Here is a 14,860-nt window from a genome sequence, read left to right on the forward strand (position 1 = left end):
TACAGACAATTCCATCATTTTGTCAAATAGTTTCCTTTTGCTGTCAAAAATAGTTTTGCATTTATGATAAAAATCCTGATTTAAGATTCAGAGCAGCTGATATATACATTTGTTTCTCAGCATTTACTCTTTGAATAGTGCAGTTGTTTATCTTCAACAGATAACATGAATTGTGTTAAGATGACCGACTAACAAACTGATACATTTGACTTTTGCACGCAAGAGCAGCCTTAACTCAGACAGCTTAAATATTTTTACTTACAGCATGATAATCGTTAGTAAAGATTGAAATATGAGCAAAGAAATGATAAAAACCACACAACAAACTTAATTAAAAATAAAGCTTTTATTCTTATCTTAAGAGAACAAAAGGTAGACCAGAGGTATTTCAACAGAACTTTTAAAAAGAGCTTCCAATCATATGGTAGGAAGTGCAAAATGCTGTTCCTTCCAATGCAGGTAATTAATGCAGAATATTGACAGTATCTCACATCATATGTACAAATTGCTAGCTATTTGAAAATCGTATGTAAGCTCAAAAATGCTAAGTTAGAATTTCCAAATGACCTGGAATTTCAGGAACCTCAGCAATGTAGCAGCTGAAGATCCTGTTGGCCAGAAGATGGGGTTGGGGGGTGGGGAGGAAGCACTGTAAAAACATTCTTGAAATAGTGTGGACTGTTACCATGGTGACAATGCTGCCATGGCATCATTCCCATATACTGTTTCATAAAATAACCTAAAATATTTTGTTGAACATTAAAATCAATGTGGAGCACCTTAGGTCAACATGACAGTACTAAAAACACGATCTCTACATCATGGAAGGCTATAATTTCTTGCAAACCAATGATTTCACTGAATAATAGCTGCACGTGCAACCTGATGGCAATGTATGACAATATTTCCATCAAAATGTTTATGAACCCTATGGATTTTCTTCCTGAAACAATCAAGTGTTTTATGGATTTCCACTCAATTGCCGAGCTGCTAAAATCTTGAAGTCTGCCAGCCATGTCAGGGCTATTTGGATCATCCTGACCTTGGAGCACAGCTCTAGGAGGGCATTCGTTTTTAAAGGCAAGGAAGAGGAAAAAAAGGAACTAAATAGAAAAAGAAAGTGTGAAAAATAGCAAATAAAAATAAATGGAATGTTTGCAGAGAAACCTCTGGAGATTTGGAAGCCTTGGCAGAATGCTGGTCCTCAGTATTGGAGAGTGCAGTCACAGCAAAGGTAATTAATTTGAGACATTAATGTTGTTTTCTTTCCAGAAATGCTGTCTGACTTGCCAAATATTTCCAGTATTTACTGTTTTTGTATCAAAACACATTTTTAGTCAAATGGAAACAGTGACTTGTTACTGCTACTTTTCCAAACAATCCGATTTTTCTCCCCACTTCTCGGCCAGTCAGAACAATATTTGTTGATGATATAATTTAATACTCTGACATGTCAAACATTCTCCATGCAGTCTCCATTTAGAAAATAGCTTCTTCCAGAATCTGTTAGAAATACAAACGTTTTTTCCCCCACAAATGCTGCAGGATTCGCTCCTCATTAGGTTAGATATTTCATTCATATGTCTTCACAACATAAACCCATCAGAGGTGAGAAAACTGGGCGCCTAATTTAAGACAAAAAGAAAAGCTTGAAGATGTAGAATCTGCATTAAAAACCTATCAAAAACAAGCCCCATCAACTCATCATGGGCGAAGAGAAGCATGTAAAGCAGATTCCAATGATTTGCGCTTATCAGGGTAAAAGATATACTGGGTACTGGAGGATTGCTCCAGATTTTATATGCAGATTCAGCATTAAGCACAATCAGATGTAGAGCAGAGCTACCTCTACTTTGCGCAAAATTGCACCTCTGTGACATTTCTAGTGCCCAAACTCTAGTGTAAAGGTTTAATGCCAAATACATAAATAGTGTAGTGATGTCAGCGATCACATGACTACAGACTCAACAGACAGATGGCTCTGGGCTAAACCTCATACCAAGCCTTGTCCAGTAAAAGAAAGACAAATATTTAATAAAAGATAAACTTACCAATAGCCCAGTTTGCAGCAGAATCTACTGAACGTAATCAAGGACACAGCTTCCCCTAAGATCCATTATGATGACAACAGATGCACCAGCTATTGGTGCTTCTGTGTACAACTGATAATTTAGTACCAGCTATGGCTAAATTCTACCCTGTGGGTATACACCTACAAAGAACGCAAGTTGAGACTGCAGCTATTGCAATGGAGATTTTCATTCTACTAGTCACAGGTGGATTCAAAGCCAGATCCAGATCCAGAAGTACATTAACCACTGATTTATTGTAAGTAGCATTCGAGATTTAATCATGTTACATCTCTGAAGCCTGGAGAGCAGGCCAGCTCCTTTCCTACAGGAAATCAGGCAGTCACACTTAGCATTCCTACTATTGTCCAAACATATGCAGGCTAGGTCAAGTAGCCATGGGAAGTGCCGGATTACAAGGATAGGATAGGGGTATGGTCTGGGTGGAATGCTCTTCAGAGGGCCAGTATGGACTCAATGGGCCGAATAGCCTGATTCCACACTCTAGGGATTCTAGGATTCCAATCTCCCTGGTTCGCTACACAGCAATGTTAGTGTATGCTTCGCAGCCAGTCTTCTTAGCTGCATACAGTGCTGGCATGAGGATACTTCAGAAATAGAAACATGACTGTTTTAAAAACGAAAGTAGTTTTAAGCTTTGAAAATAAAAGATGCTTAACCAAAGAACAAAAACTTGCATTTGAATAGCATTTTTTTAAATCCTCAATAAGTCCTAAAACACTCCACAGCCAACAGCTTTCTTTTACAGTAGTCACTGTTCTGAAGGCAAATACAGCAGATGATTTGCGCACAGGTCTCAAAAACGACAACATAGGTAAAACATTGCCTAAGATACTGGGCGAGCTGGAGTTCTGCATCAGGACTTGGACCCATTAACTTCTGGCTCAAGCACCAGAATAACCAATTGAACAAACTATCATATCTGTAAAGCTGGCTGTTATTCACGCTGTAACACTATGCCTGCAAACAGCCTCAGCCACCAAATGCAAATATCACCATTTATGAAAAACATTCCAAAAAAAATTACTCCAGGTGGATTAAGTGACAGTATAAATTACGACTAGGGCAATAAATATCTCATGATTTGGAGATGCCGGTGTTGGACTGGGGTGTACAAAGTTAAAAATCACACAAAACCAAGTTATAGTCCAACAGGTTTAATTGGAAGCACTAGCTTTCAGAGCGCTGCTCGTTCCACCTGATGAAGGAGCAGCACTCCAAAAGCTAGTGCTTCCAATTAAACCTGTTGGACTATAATCTGGTGGACTATAACCTGGTGCTGTGTGACTTTTAACGAAATAAATATCTCAATCATCACATTATCCAACCTCGAAACTGTGCAACACAGAATTACATTTTAAAGGTGAGAGTTAAGAAGCCAAAATATCAATACTAAAGTACTGTAGCACCCCCGACCCCAAATTTACATTTTGAAGAGTACTGCAGGATATATACTCGAAGGAAAAAGAATTACAGAGCTATGGGGAATGAACCCAAGACTGAGAGTAACTGGATAGCTCCAAAGACTGAATAATCAGTCTCCTTCTGCGCCATGTGATTTTACTCTTCATCTTGTTGAACTTAGCTCAGAGAAGTTACATAGTGTCGCAGCACCAGATGGTTGGATTCATCTCAACAGAAAACATGATCCCAGGTATGCATCAGCAAGTAAACATATTCTTTGCAGGTCAATTCAATTAGGCGAAAGTGAGGACTGCAGATGCTGGAGATTAGAGTCAAGAGTGTGGTGCTAGAAAAGCACAGCAGGTCAGGCAGCATCCGAGGAGCAGGAAAATTGACGTTTTAGGCAAAAGCCCTTCATCAGGAATGAGGCTGGGAGTCTCAGGGATGTTGGGATAAATGGGAGGGGGGTGGGGCTAGGGGGAAGGTAGCTGAGAGTGCAATAGGTGGATGGAGGTGGCCGTAAAAGGTGAAGGTTGGAGGAGAGGGTGGTGCAGATAGGTGGGAAAGAAGATGGACAGATGGGACAGGTCATAAGGATGGTGCTGAGCTGGAAGGTTGGAACTGGGCTAAGGTGAAATGAGGAAACTGGTGAAGTCCACATTAATGCCCTGGGGTTGGAGGGTCTCGAGGCATTCTTCCTCCAGGTGTCAGATGGTAAGGGAGTGGCGATGGAGGCGGCTCAGGACCTGCATGTCCTTGGCAGAGTGGGAGGGGGAGTTGAAGTGTTCGGCCACGGGGCGGTGGGGTTGGTTGGTGGGGGGTGTCCCGGAGATGTCCCGCGAGTAGGCAGCCTGTTTCCCCGATGAGACTGCATCAGGAGCAATGGATACAGTAAATGACGTGTGGAAGTGCAGGTGAAATTTTGATGGGGGCGGAAGGCTCCTTTGGGGCCTTGGACGGAGGTGAGGGGGGAGGTGTGGGCGCAGGTTTTGCAAACTACCTCGTCAGGTCCATGCCCCCCAACAACCCACCCTCCCCTCCCAGCACCTTCCCCTGCCACTGCAGGAACAGAGGTAAAGCTAAGGTTCTGGATCTGTTATAGTATTATTAGACAAAGAATATAAGTCCCTAAACCACAAAAGCACCCTTGACTAGACCAGCATGACATTTTTCCAGTTCTCTCATTATCCTTCTTGTGGACTCGGTGAGATTGCCATTTTTGCTGAATTATGGATGATTTTATGCTGTGTGCCCAGGTCAAACATGAACTGGATTCAACTACCAAACTCAGCTAATGCAGGATTGCGATACCTAACAGACACTCATTTCATTGATCTATGTCAGAGAGGATGTCTAATACCTAACCCTTCTTCTTAATTTGATTTTTCAAGGCTCAAGTTTGGTACAATTCACTAATTTCTGGTTAAGGGTTAACGTTAAATATTAGCTGTAAGCAATTAAATGTTGTCACTCAAAGAAATAAAAATGGTACTTTACTTTTTGGACTATTCTGCACCTCTCCTTCTGGTTCTGGTACTTTCCAGTCCATCTTTCTGCCTTTCTCATAGAGACCTTTAAGTATTTTCCGGAATTCATCAACATCTATACCATGCTTGGTCAATTTCAAGTACTTGCGATAGAGCTGTAGCGCCGTGCGAGCATCTTCGATACTGTCATGTGTTTCGCCCTGAATTTTGAGTTCTGTCAAAGAAGTGAAATAAGAAAAGTCAGTTTTATCAGATTTAAGTAAATTCTCTACAGCCTCTCCAGGCTATTGACTTAGTGTACGAAGTGTAGTGCCCAGAATTGGATGCAATGCCCGAGCTAAGCTCTGATCAGAGATTTACAAAGGTTTAACAGAACTTTCTTACTGCTTGGTATCAGTTCCCGAAATATTTTCTTTCCCAATTTGTGTCCTTCATTGCCAGTGTGTACTGATATGAGGGAGGACTGGTCATGTTGTTTTGTTGCAAGCTGATGCTCATGTATTCTGGTGACGAGTTTCTTGACTGTTTGCCCGATGTAATGTTTCTCGCAGTTGCTGCATGGTATTTTATACATTTCATTTACACAGGAGGCCTGGTATTCATCCACTGGTTCCATAAACAAACACGCTGAAATAGACCCCATCTACAGAGCACTAGAGTACAAAACCAGAAGTAGAACCACCTGCCACAACAGACAGAACCATATAAATTCAGGGCAGATCACAATGACAGTGCTTCATCCAGAGACGACACAGCACTGAGGATGTCACCCAGGAGGGGAGGGAAACAAAACATTTGCAAGAAAGTCAACCAGCTCAGCAAACCAACCAACACAGAGATCAGCACACACACAAAAATCATAATACCTTACAATGAAATCTAGCTGATTACAAAGACATTTGGAATTACACACATCAACTGATATTAACAAAAGCTAAAAATCTTAAACTGTAACCAATACAAACCTAGAAAATACCATGCAAGAAAACGCAATGAAATCATCCTCTTCCGAGGCATGTGAAACAAATACACCGTGTCTATCACTTGCTCCTTCGGTATCTGAAGATAGAAATGAGGAGAAAAGTAGATTAGTCTAAAACTGAAACTTATAAAAGCAATTCATTGAACATTTCTTTGAGCAGGAGGAGCATTTACGTTTGTGCCACACTAAAGTGATCTGGTGGACTATTACTGAAACTTGCTTTTCTCAAATCTGAAACCACACAATAGATCTGGTGGCTCATGTACAAACTCATTATGAAAAACTATTAAACAGTCTTCCCTCAGGCCAGAAATTCACACTAATTATGTATCTTCAATCTTTGCTTACACCAGTGTTTTTCAACATTATGGTTATTGCAATTCTAATACAAATTTGGCTGCTAATCTCTACAAGACGCACCACAGTCAGCTTGTATCACACTGAACTGACATCACAGACAGCAGCTCTATCACAGAGTATGATAGCTTCCTGCCATATTCCACAGAATGAAGTTTTTACGATTTATTTTCAAATAGACACAGCCAATAGGGAACCTTCTACATTAGACTAGATTGGGTTGGGATATCTGGTCGACATGGACGGATTGGACCGAAGGGTCTGTTTCCATGCTGTACATCTCTATGACTCTAAGTAAAGACAAACATACTATTCATGATTTTGTGAAGCTATGCTATTTAGAAAATCTGTTTTACCCAATCAGAACACCATTGTACTTCTTCAATGGTACATAGCCTCTCCACCAAAGAAATTAGAAAAGTGTTGTTGACTTAGCACAGTGAATATATTTGTAACAGATTCTTTCAGTTATGCAGTATTAGACAGTGGATTCACATCTTCATGGACTTATATGGACTTCAGTAAGGCGTTTGACAAGGTTCTCCATGGGAGACTGATTAGCAAGGTTAGATTAGATTACATTACAGTGTGGAAACAGGCCCTTGGGCCCAACAAGTCCACACCGACCCGCCGAAGCGCAACCCACCCATACCCCTACATTTACCCCTTACCTAACACTACGGGCAATTTAGCACGGCCAATTCACCTAACCTGCACATCTTTGGACTGTGGGAGGAAACCGGAGCACCCGGAGGAAGTTAGATCTCAGGGAATACAGGGAGACTAGCCATTTGGATACAGAACTGGCTCAAAGGTAGAAGACAGAGGGTGGTGGTGGAGGGTTGTTTTTCAGACTGGAGGCCTGTGACCAGTGGAGTGCCACAAGGATCAGTGATGCGTCCTCTACTTTTTGTCATTTACATAAATGATTTGGATGCGAACATAAGAGGTACAGTTAGTAAGTTTGCAGATGACACCAAAATTGGAGGTGTAGTGAACAGCGAAGAGGGTTACCTCAGATTACAACAGGATCTTGACCAGATGGGCCAATGGGCTGAGAAGTGGCAGATGGAGTTTAATTCAGATAAATGTGAGGTGCTGCATTTTGGAAAAGCAAATCTTAGCAGGACTTATAGACTTAATGGTAAGGTCCTAGGGAGTGTGGCTGAACAAAGAGACCTTGGAGTGTAGGTTCATAGCTCCTTGAAAGTGGAGTGGAGAGGCTGAACAGGCTAGGGTTGTTTTCCCTGGAGCGTCGGAGGCGGAGGGGTGACCTTATAGAGGTTTACAAAATTATGAGGGGCATGGATAGTGTAAATAGACAAAGTCTTTTCCCTGGGGTCGGGAAGTCCAGAACTAGAGGGCGTGGGTTTAGGGTGAGAGGGGAAAGATATGAGAGAGTCCTAAGGAGCAACGTTTTCAGACAGAGGGTGGTACGTGTATGGAATGAGCCGCCAGAGGAAGTGGTGGAGGCTGTTACAATTGCAACGTTTAAGAGGCATTTGGATGGGTACATGAATAGGAAGGGTTTGGAGGGATATGGGCCGGGTGCTGGCAGGTGGGACCAGATTGGGTTGGGATATCTGGTCGGCATGGACGGGTTGGACAGAATGATCTGTTTCCATGCTGTACACCTCTATGACTCTATTAGCAATGTTCACTTGGAAAACTGGTTTCAACATATTTTCACCACTTTAAAACATGTGTGTCAATTGTTAAATGCAAAGTGTGGTAGTCAAGTGCTACTGGGATTGTGATAAGGACACTGCATTTATCAGCACCCTTGAGCTGGTGTAGGTGAGGATTCCTATTCCAATCTATATTCAACAATCCCTACAGGAAGTGTCAGTCAAGATCAGTTTCAAATTCAAATTCAAATTTGCCTTCTAATCTATTCTATGGCCAACACTTATGGCTGATACTTCTTATACTTTTCATTATTTACTTGTTAAATACATGTGACAATAAATCATTCAATTCCATTAAAACTTGTGAAAAATTACAACTTGTATCATGTCAGCAACCAGAATTTAATTCTAAACACCTTCTAAAGAGACATGGAGGAGAGAAAATAACCCTTCTGCCATTAAGAAAAACAAGGGTTCTCAGTGGTGTCTCAGAAAAAAAAACAGCCAATAAATCCAGCTGAGGAAACTCCACCTTGCAGTTATTTTCACATGATATTTTTGGTATTCGACTTAGTACTCAGCCATGATTTAAAATCCCACTATAACAAGTTGTGGAACTACATTGAATAATTCTGGCAATTTGTGCAGGAACACCAGTCAACCCTGGAAGCTGTTACGATTATAACTGGTTCACCAATATGGAAGGGAACTTGCCTTGCCTATCCAATGTGCCTGCATGTGACTATACAAGTGGTTGACTCTCAAAACCCTCAAGGCAACTTGGAATGGGCAATAAACACCAACCAGCTTGTTAAAAACAAAAAGTGATGTTAATTAGTGAACTGACCCTGATTAGACTACACATGGAATAGTGAGCAGTTCTGAGCACAGATTTGAGAATGTTACCTAACTAGAAATGGAAAATAGCCATAGTCAGCACCCTATACATAGTTTGAAGGGCACCATTCTCCATCAAGCATGGGACAAAGTAAACAGACAAGCAACCATGAACTACCAGAACTGGGGACTGAAACTGTGCCACTGGCACATTCTACACTACAATCCAGGTATTTAGCCAACTGAGAAAACTGATCTCCTTCTCCTAAGGGTAAGGGCTAATTTGATCAAAGTTATCAAGATATTAAGAAGAACAGATAGAGAGGAACTATTTCTGCTGGTTGGGGAGTCAAGGACTAGAGAACACAATCTTAAAAAAGTTAAAACTTTCAGTGAAGTAAAATACACAAAAATTGGTGGTAGTTTGAAATTAATTTCCACAAATAACAAGTGGTGCTAGGTCAGTTGTTAATTTTGAATCTGAGGTTAACAGATTTCTGTTAGCCAAAGAGATGATGGAGGAAAGGTGGGTATATGGAATTAAGTTACAGGTCAACCATGGTCTCACTGAATGGCAGAATAGGCTTGAAGGGCTAAATGGCTTCCTCTAGTTTCTATGAGTACATAACAAAAATTCTATTGAATACTTTCATCAAACCCATTTCAACTCCTACTGAAACCCAATTTACTTCCACATTTGGAACGGACGTCAGATGGGTTCCCCCTAAAAATCACCAATTTACACTCTGCCAGTACTTGCAAATCTTTATAAAAAATTAAGGGGTCACAAAGGGTAGTCTCCCTTCGAAGGAAACAATTGCTGCTGAATACATCGCCTTAATCTGTTGTTTGCTTTTGGGGATATTAAGTGAACACTTAATTTTTATACCTTTGCATATTTTTTTCTTTTTGGTGCTGGCAGACCAGATGTCCACAAGTACAGGATGGCATTACAGTTAGTTTATCCTAAAGTATTCTGTTGAAGAACGGAGAACTTTTCAAACCAACCATAAGATTTATGACTCTGAAGTCCTTCTGCAGCCCATGTCCCACAAACTTTACTCCAATATCAATAAGGAATCTCAGTTTCAGGTACGTTGACTTCAAGGTGGTTAGGTGCTTGGATGAAATTTTGGCATCAAGGTCTCCAGGCTTGATTCCAGAATACTGAGTCAAGTAGTCCACAACCTAATTTAAGAAAAAAAAACACACTTGTGGAGTAAGTATACAAGATAATTTTCAGATAGTGTCATTTCATAGGGAAATATACATGCATTTTGCAACTACAGAGGTTAATCCAAGATGTTATGTTGCCTTCCTGGTGCCAAAGTCAAGGATGTAATTGAGTGACTACAAAGCAAACTGATGGAGAGAAGGGACCAGTCAGAGGTCACGGACCATACCCGTATTTGGAAGGAAAAGGGAGGAGTCCTGCAGGCATATATTAGGGAACAAGGAAAGAAACTACCAAGCAGGATGATACAGATAGCAATTTTTGGATCACTTCTGGTGCTACTATTGAATCTAGAAATGGGATGTTGGAACAGACAAATGTGTGACTGGACACTAAGTACAGAATTGAGGACTTTTATACTCCTGGAAGATTGAGATCAGTTCTGGGAGAGAAATGACCTATACACATTTGATGGGTTGCACTAGAACAGAGTTGGGACCAACATCCTTTTGGTGCAGAGTCGCGAGTGTGGTGCTGGAAAAGCACAGCAGGTCAGGCAGCATCTGAGGAGCAGGAAAATCAACATTTCCGATGAGGGTTCCTGACGAAGGGCTTATGTGCAAAATGTCGATTCTCCTGTTCCTCGGATGCTGCCTGACCTGCTGTGCTTTTCCAGCAACACACACAACTCCGATCTCCAGCATCTGCAGTCCTCACTTTATCCTTTCAGGGCAGTTTGCCAGTACTATTGGGAAGGGTTTGAACAAACTTGGCAGCGTTATGAGAACCAAGGAGATCATGCGAGCGAGGAAAATAATGTACATAAAGAAAAGTAAAAGCATTAAATGGGGTCAGAATAAGAGGAAATGTGATAAGATGTAAATTAGGATTTCTGTACATGCATTTAAACCCACAGAATATAGTGAAGATGAGTTAGAAGCATATAACCAAGTGAAAATATGATGTTGTGGCAAAAACAAAGACCTGTCTCAAGAAAGGACAAAATCTGGTACTAAACATTCCTGGATACAAGGTATTCAAGAAAGTTGGAAAAGGGTAAAATAGGAAAGGAAAAAAGTGAGGAGGGGTAGCAGTATTGATGAAGGAGACTTTGCAGTCCTGGAGAGAGAGGATGTCCTTGAGGGACCAAGGACAGAATATAATTGGTTCATTCCTGATGAAGGGCTTATGCCCGAAACGACGTTTCTCCTGCTCCTCGGATGCTGCCTGACCTGCTGTACTTTACCAGCACCACATTCTCGACTCATGCAAAGAAACTATGACCCAAATTTTCTGATGGCCACACAATTGTCTGTGCAGCGTAGAACTGCAGAATCCCCAATATAATAGCCTCCAGGAAACCGAAAATGCCAACTGACAATTCCCCAGCACTTGGAGTCCTCCAGAAGTATCCATTTAAATCAGAGAATTCAGAGGGCTCTGCTGCAGTTAGCAGTTTCCTAGGAGTCATACCCACCCGACTTACACACAACCCTACGAATACACTACCCCAAACCCATTACATATGCAGATATAGCAATCCCTTCAAAGTTTGTGCGAAGATTTGTAGCTCGGGTGCTCGTTGTTGTGGTTCTGTTCGCCGAGTTGGAAGTTTTTGTTGTAAACGTTTCGTCTCATGGCTAGGCGACATCATCAGTGCTTGGGAGCCTCCTGCGAAGCGCTTCTTTGATGTTTCCTCCGGTGTTTATAGTGGTCTGTCCCTGCCGCTTCCGGTTGTCAGTTTCAGCTGTCCGCTGTAATGGTTGGTATATTGGGTCCAGGTCGATGTGTTTGTTGATGGAGTTTGTGGATGAGTGCCATGCTTCTAGGAATTCCCTGGCTGTTCTTTGTTTGGCTTGCCCTATAATGGTAGTGTTGTCCCAGTCGAATTCATGTTGCTTTTTGTCTGCGTGTGTGGCTACTAAGGATAGCTGGTCGTGTCGTTTCGTGGTTAGTTGATGTTCATGTATGCGGATTGTTAGTTGTCTTCCTGTTTGTCCTATATAGTGTTTTGTGTAGTCCTTGCATGGTATTTTGTACACTACATTTGTTTTGCTCATGTTGGGTATCGGGTCCTTCGTTCTGGTGAGTTGTTGTCTGAGCGTGGCTGTTGGTTTGTGTGCCGTTATGAGTCCTAGCGGTCGCAGTAGTCTGGAAGTCAGTTCCTAGATGCTCCTGATGTATGGTAGTGTGGCTAGCCACGCTCAGACAACAACTCACCAGAACGAAGGACCCGATACCCAGCATGAGCAAAACTAATGTAGTGTACAAAATCCCATGCAAGGACTGCACTAAACACTATATAGGACAAACAGGAAGACAGCTAACAATCCGCATACATGAACATCAACTAGCCACGAAACGACACGACCAGCTATCCTTAGTAGCCACACACGCAGACAACAAGCAACATGAATTCGACTGGGACAACACTACTATCATAGAGCAAGCCAGACAGAGAACAGCCAGGGAATTCCTAGAGGCATGGCATTCATCCACAAACTCCATCAACAAACACATCGACCTGGACCCAATATACCAACCACTACAGCGGACAGCTGAAACTGACAACCGGAAGCGGCAGGGACAGACCACTATAAACACCGGAGGAAACATCAAAGAAGCGCTTCGCAGGAGGCTCCCAAGCACTGATGATGTCGCCTAGCCAGGGGACGAAACGTTTGCAAAAAAAACTTCCAGCTCGGCGAACAGAACCACAACAATAGCAATCCCTGCCTGTGAAGGTGATTGATCCTGATTTGGTGGCTCTCAACTTGGCCAAAATAAATTAAAACAAACTTAGTGGATTAAAAACTGAGAATACAGTGTTTGACAAGAAGTTGCTTTAAGTATTCTATTAGGTTATTTCATGCTTTAGACATCAGCTTCAAAATAGTGGTCACCCAAATTAGACAGCAAGATCAGCAAAACCTCTGCTCATCTCATTACCTGCTCCTGTGTGGAAATGTAATCGTCAATGAACGGAACACCTTCATTCGGTCCCTGACCTCGCACACATGTGATTCTGGCAACTGACATTTGGCTGGGCTTGATCGTGGATTTTGTTCCATCACTACGCAGCTCTGCTTCTTCCTATGAATATCAAGTTATATAAAACATCACAAACTAACAAAATGACAAGTTTCACTAAACTAACCTTAAGTGGAGTACAGGTATTAGATTTAGAATTTTCTTTGAAAAATGTCATAGTTTGTTCTGATTTGACACGATAGTTCTGTTCTCGTGTGACCTCGTGTTATAAGAAAATCGCGCTATAGCTGTGCCATTTAAACTAATAGGTCCAGAATGGCGCTATAGCCAATATAGGTAACAAAAGTTCACATTCTACAAGTAACAATCTAAATTCTTAAATCATGTTAAATCCAATTCACGCTGACGAAACACTTATTATAGCAGAACCAACTGTATTCCCAAATTATACACAAACTGCACTAGTTTGTTTGATAGTAGTAATCTTAATACCTGAATAATTAACAAACTGCTTCTAAAACAAAACTGATTTCACTTCATTGGGGAATATCCACTAGAAAACAATGAAACTCATTAGTATGATGCCCATAGAGACTGCAAATTTTAAAAGGAAAGAATGCACATAACAGAATCACAGAAAATCACTGGCTAAAATTTCACTTCAAAACTTTTAGTGCAACAAACCAGCTAAAATTCAACATATTTCAATGATTAATTAACAGACAAAGGATATTTTAAATAGAGGGAAATTTCATTTTGAACTGTTGATACAACAAAGAAGTGCCTCAATAAAATCAAAGTGCTAGAGAAACTCAGGAGGTTTGCCAGCATTTGTAGAGAGATAACAATGTTAACTTTTGAGTCCAATTTGACTTTTATTTAAAATCTCCAGCATCCACAGTGCTTCGCTTTTATTTGAAAGATACACCTCATGTAGTTATAAGTATTTGCATTGTGGAACCATGTAAAATCTCAGTCCTCCAACTCAGTCTCCAGTATGTCAGGTTGCCCTCCTCCCAATATCAGCCCTGGAGTTACATTCACAAACAGTTCCATCTTTGAACATGGTCAACAGAAGCAAGGCACACACATTCACTCAAATCATGAGCACAAAACATAGGAGCAGAAGTAGGCCAATCAGCTCATCGAGTCAGTTCTTCCAGTCAATGGAATCACGGCTGATCTAAGAATTTGCAACTCCACTTGCCTGTTTTTCCTCATTTCCGATTTAAAATCAATCTCAGCCTTGAATGTACTTAACTACCCAGTCCCTCAACAGCCCTCTGCAGTAAAAAATTCCACAGACTTACTTCAATCCCAGATAAATTCCTCATCTCTGATGTAAATGTACAATTTTCTCGTGAAATAAGATTATGTCTTCCGGTACTGGACTCTCCCACAAGAAGAAATAGCCTTTTCGCATCTCCCCTGTCAAGTCCCCAGAATCTTGTATGTTTCAATAATATATCTCACTAACTCCAAAGAGTAAAAGTCCAACCTATTCAACCTCTCCTTATAAGACAGACAGTCATTCTAGACCTGGCATCAGCCCAGTGAACCTTCTCTGGACTGCCTCCAATCCCTGAGAAAGTCTATAGCCTTAAAACGTGTCTTTAAACATTTAGACTAAAATGTAATGCTGAATTATAAAACACACTTACTGCACTAGAAAATAGACAGGCAGGAAGGCTCAGGAAAAAAAGGGGGTGGGGTGGGACTCAAGGAATGCAGAAGATAGGGACATCTGATAACAGGATGCTGGAAGGCAATTAAGAACATTTGCCTTAGCATCGGTGAATGTGTGTGTGCAGGGCAGACACCGAGAGAGAAAAAAAATCTTTGCTGACTTGAGAGTTCAAAAGGACACTAGAGAGAGAGAGACCATTTTAGTGCTGAGGCTGTTGGAGCCA

At 41.3% G+C, this 14,860-nt stretch overlaps 1 protein-coding gene across 5 annotated transcripts in view; it reads right to left on the bottom strand.

Annotated features, from left to right (window-relative positions):
• Positions 1–327: 327 nt before the first annotated feature.
• The window catches only part of pan2 (poly(A) specific ribonuclease subunit PAN2), a 90,404-nt gene continuing 75,871 nt past the window's right edge, over positions 328–14,860 (bottom strand). For 4 of the 5 annotated variants that reach the window (XM_043681740.1, XM_043681739.1, XM_043681736.1 and 1 more), the window contains 5 exons: positions 12,909–13,052; positions 9,794–9,973; positions 5,947–6,040; positions 4,992–5,195; positions 328–1,625 (listed from right to left, as the gene is read on the bottom strand). In XM_043681740.1, the coding sequence (XP_043537675.1) occupies positions 1,603–1,625; positions 4,992–5,195; positions 5,947–6,040; positions 9,794–9,973; positions 12,909–13,052 (645 nt within the window). In that variant the 3' untranslated portion in view covers positions 328–1,602. Of the gene's footprint in view, positions 1,626–4,991; positions 5,196–5,946; positions 6,041–9,674; positions 9,974–12,908; positions 13,053–14,860 lie in introns of those variants that run through there. The other variant, XR_006309973.1, reaches the window with a different exon arrangement.

Source organism: Chiloscyllium plagiosum, chromosome 43 (assembly GCF_004010195.1).
Source record: "Chiloscyllium plagiosum isolate BGI_BamShark_2017 chromosome 43, ASM401019v2, whole genome shotgun sequence".
NCBI lineage: Eukaryota > Metazoa > Chordata > Chondrichthyes > Orectolobiformes > Hemiscylliidae > Chiloscyllium > Chiloscyllium plagiosum.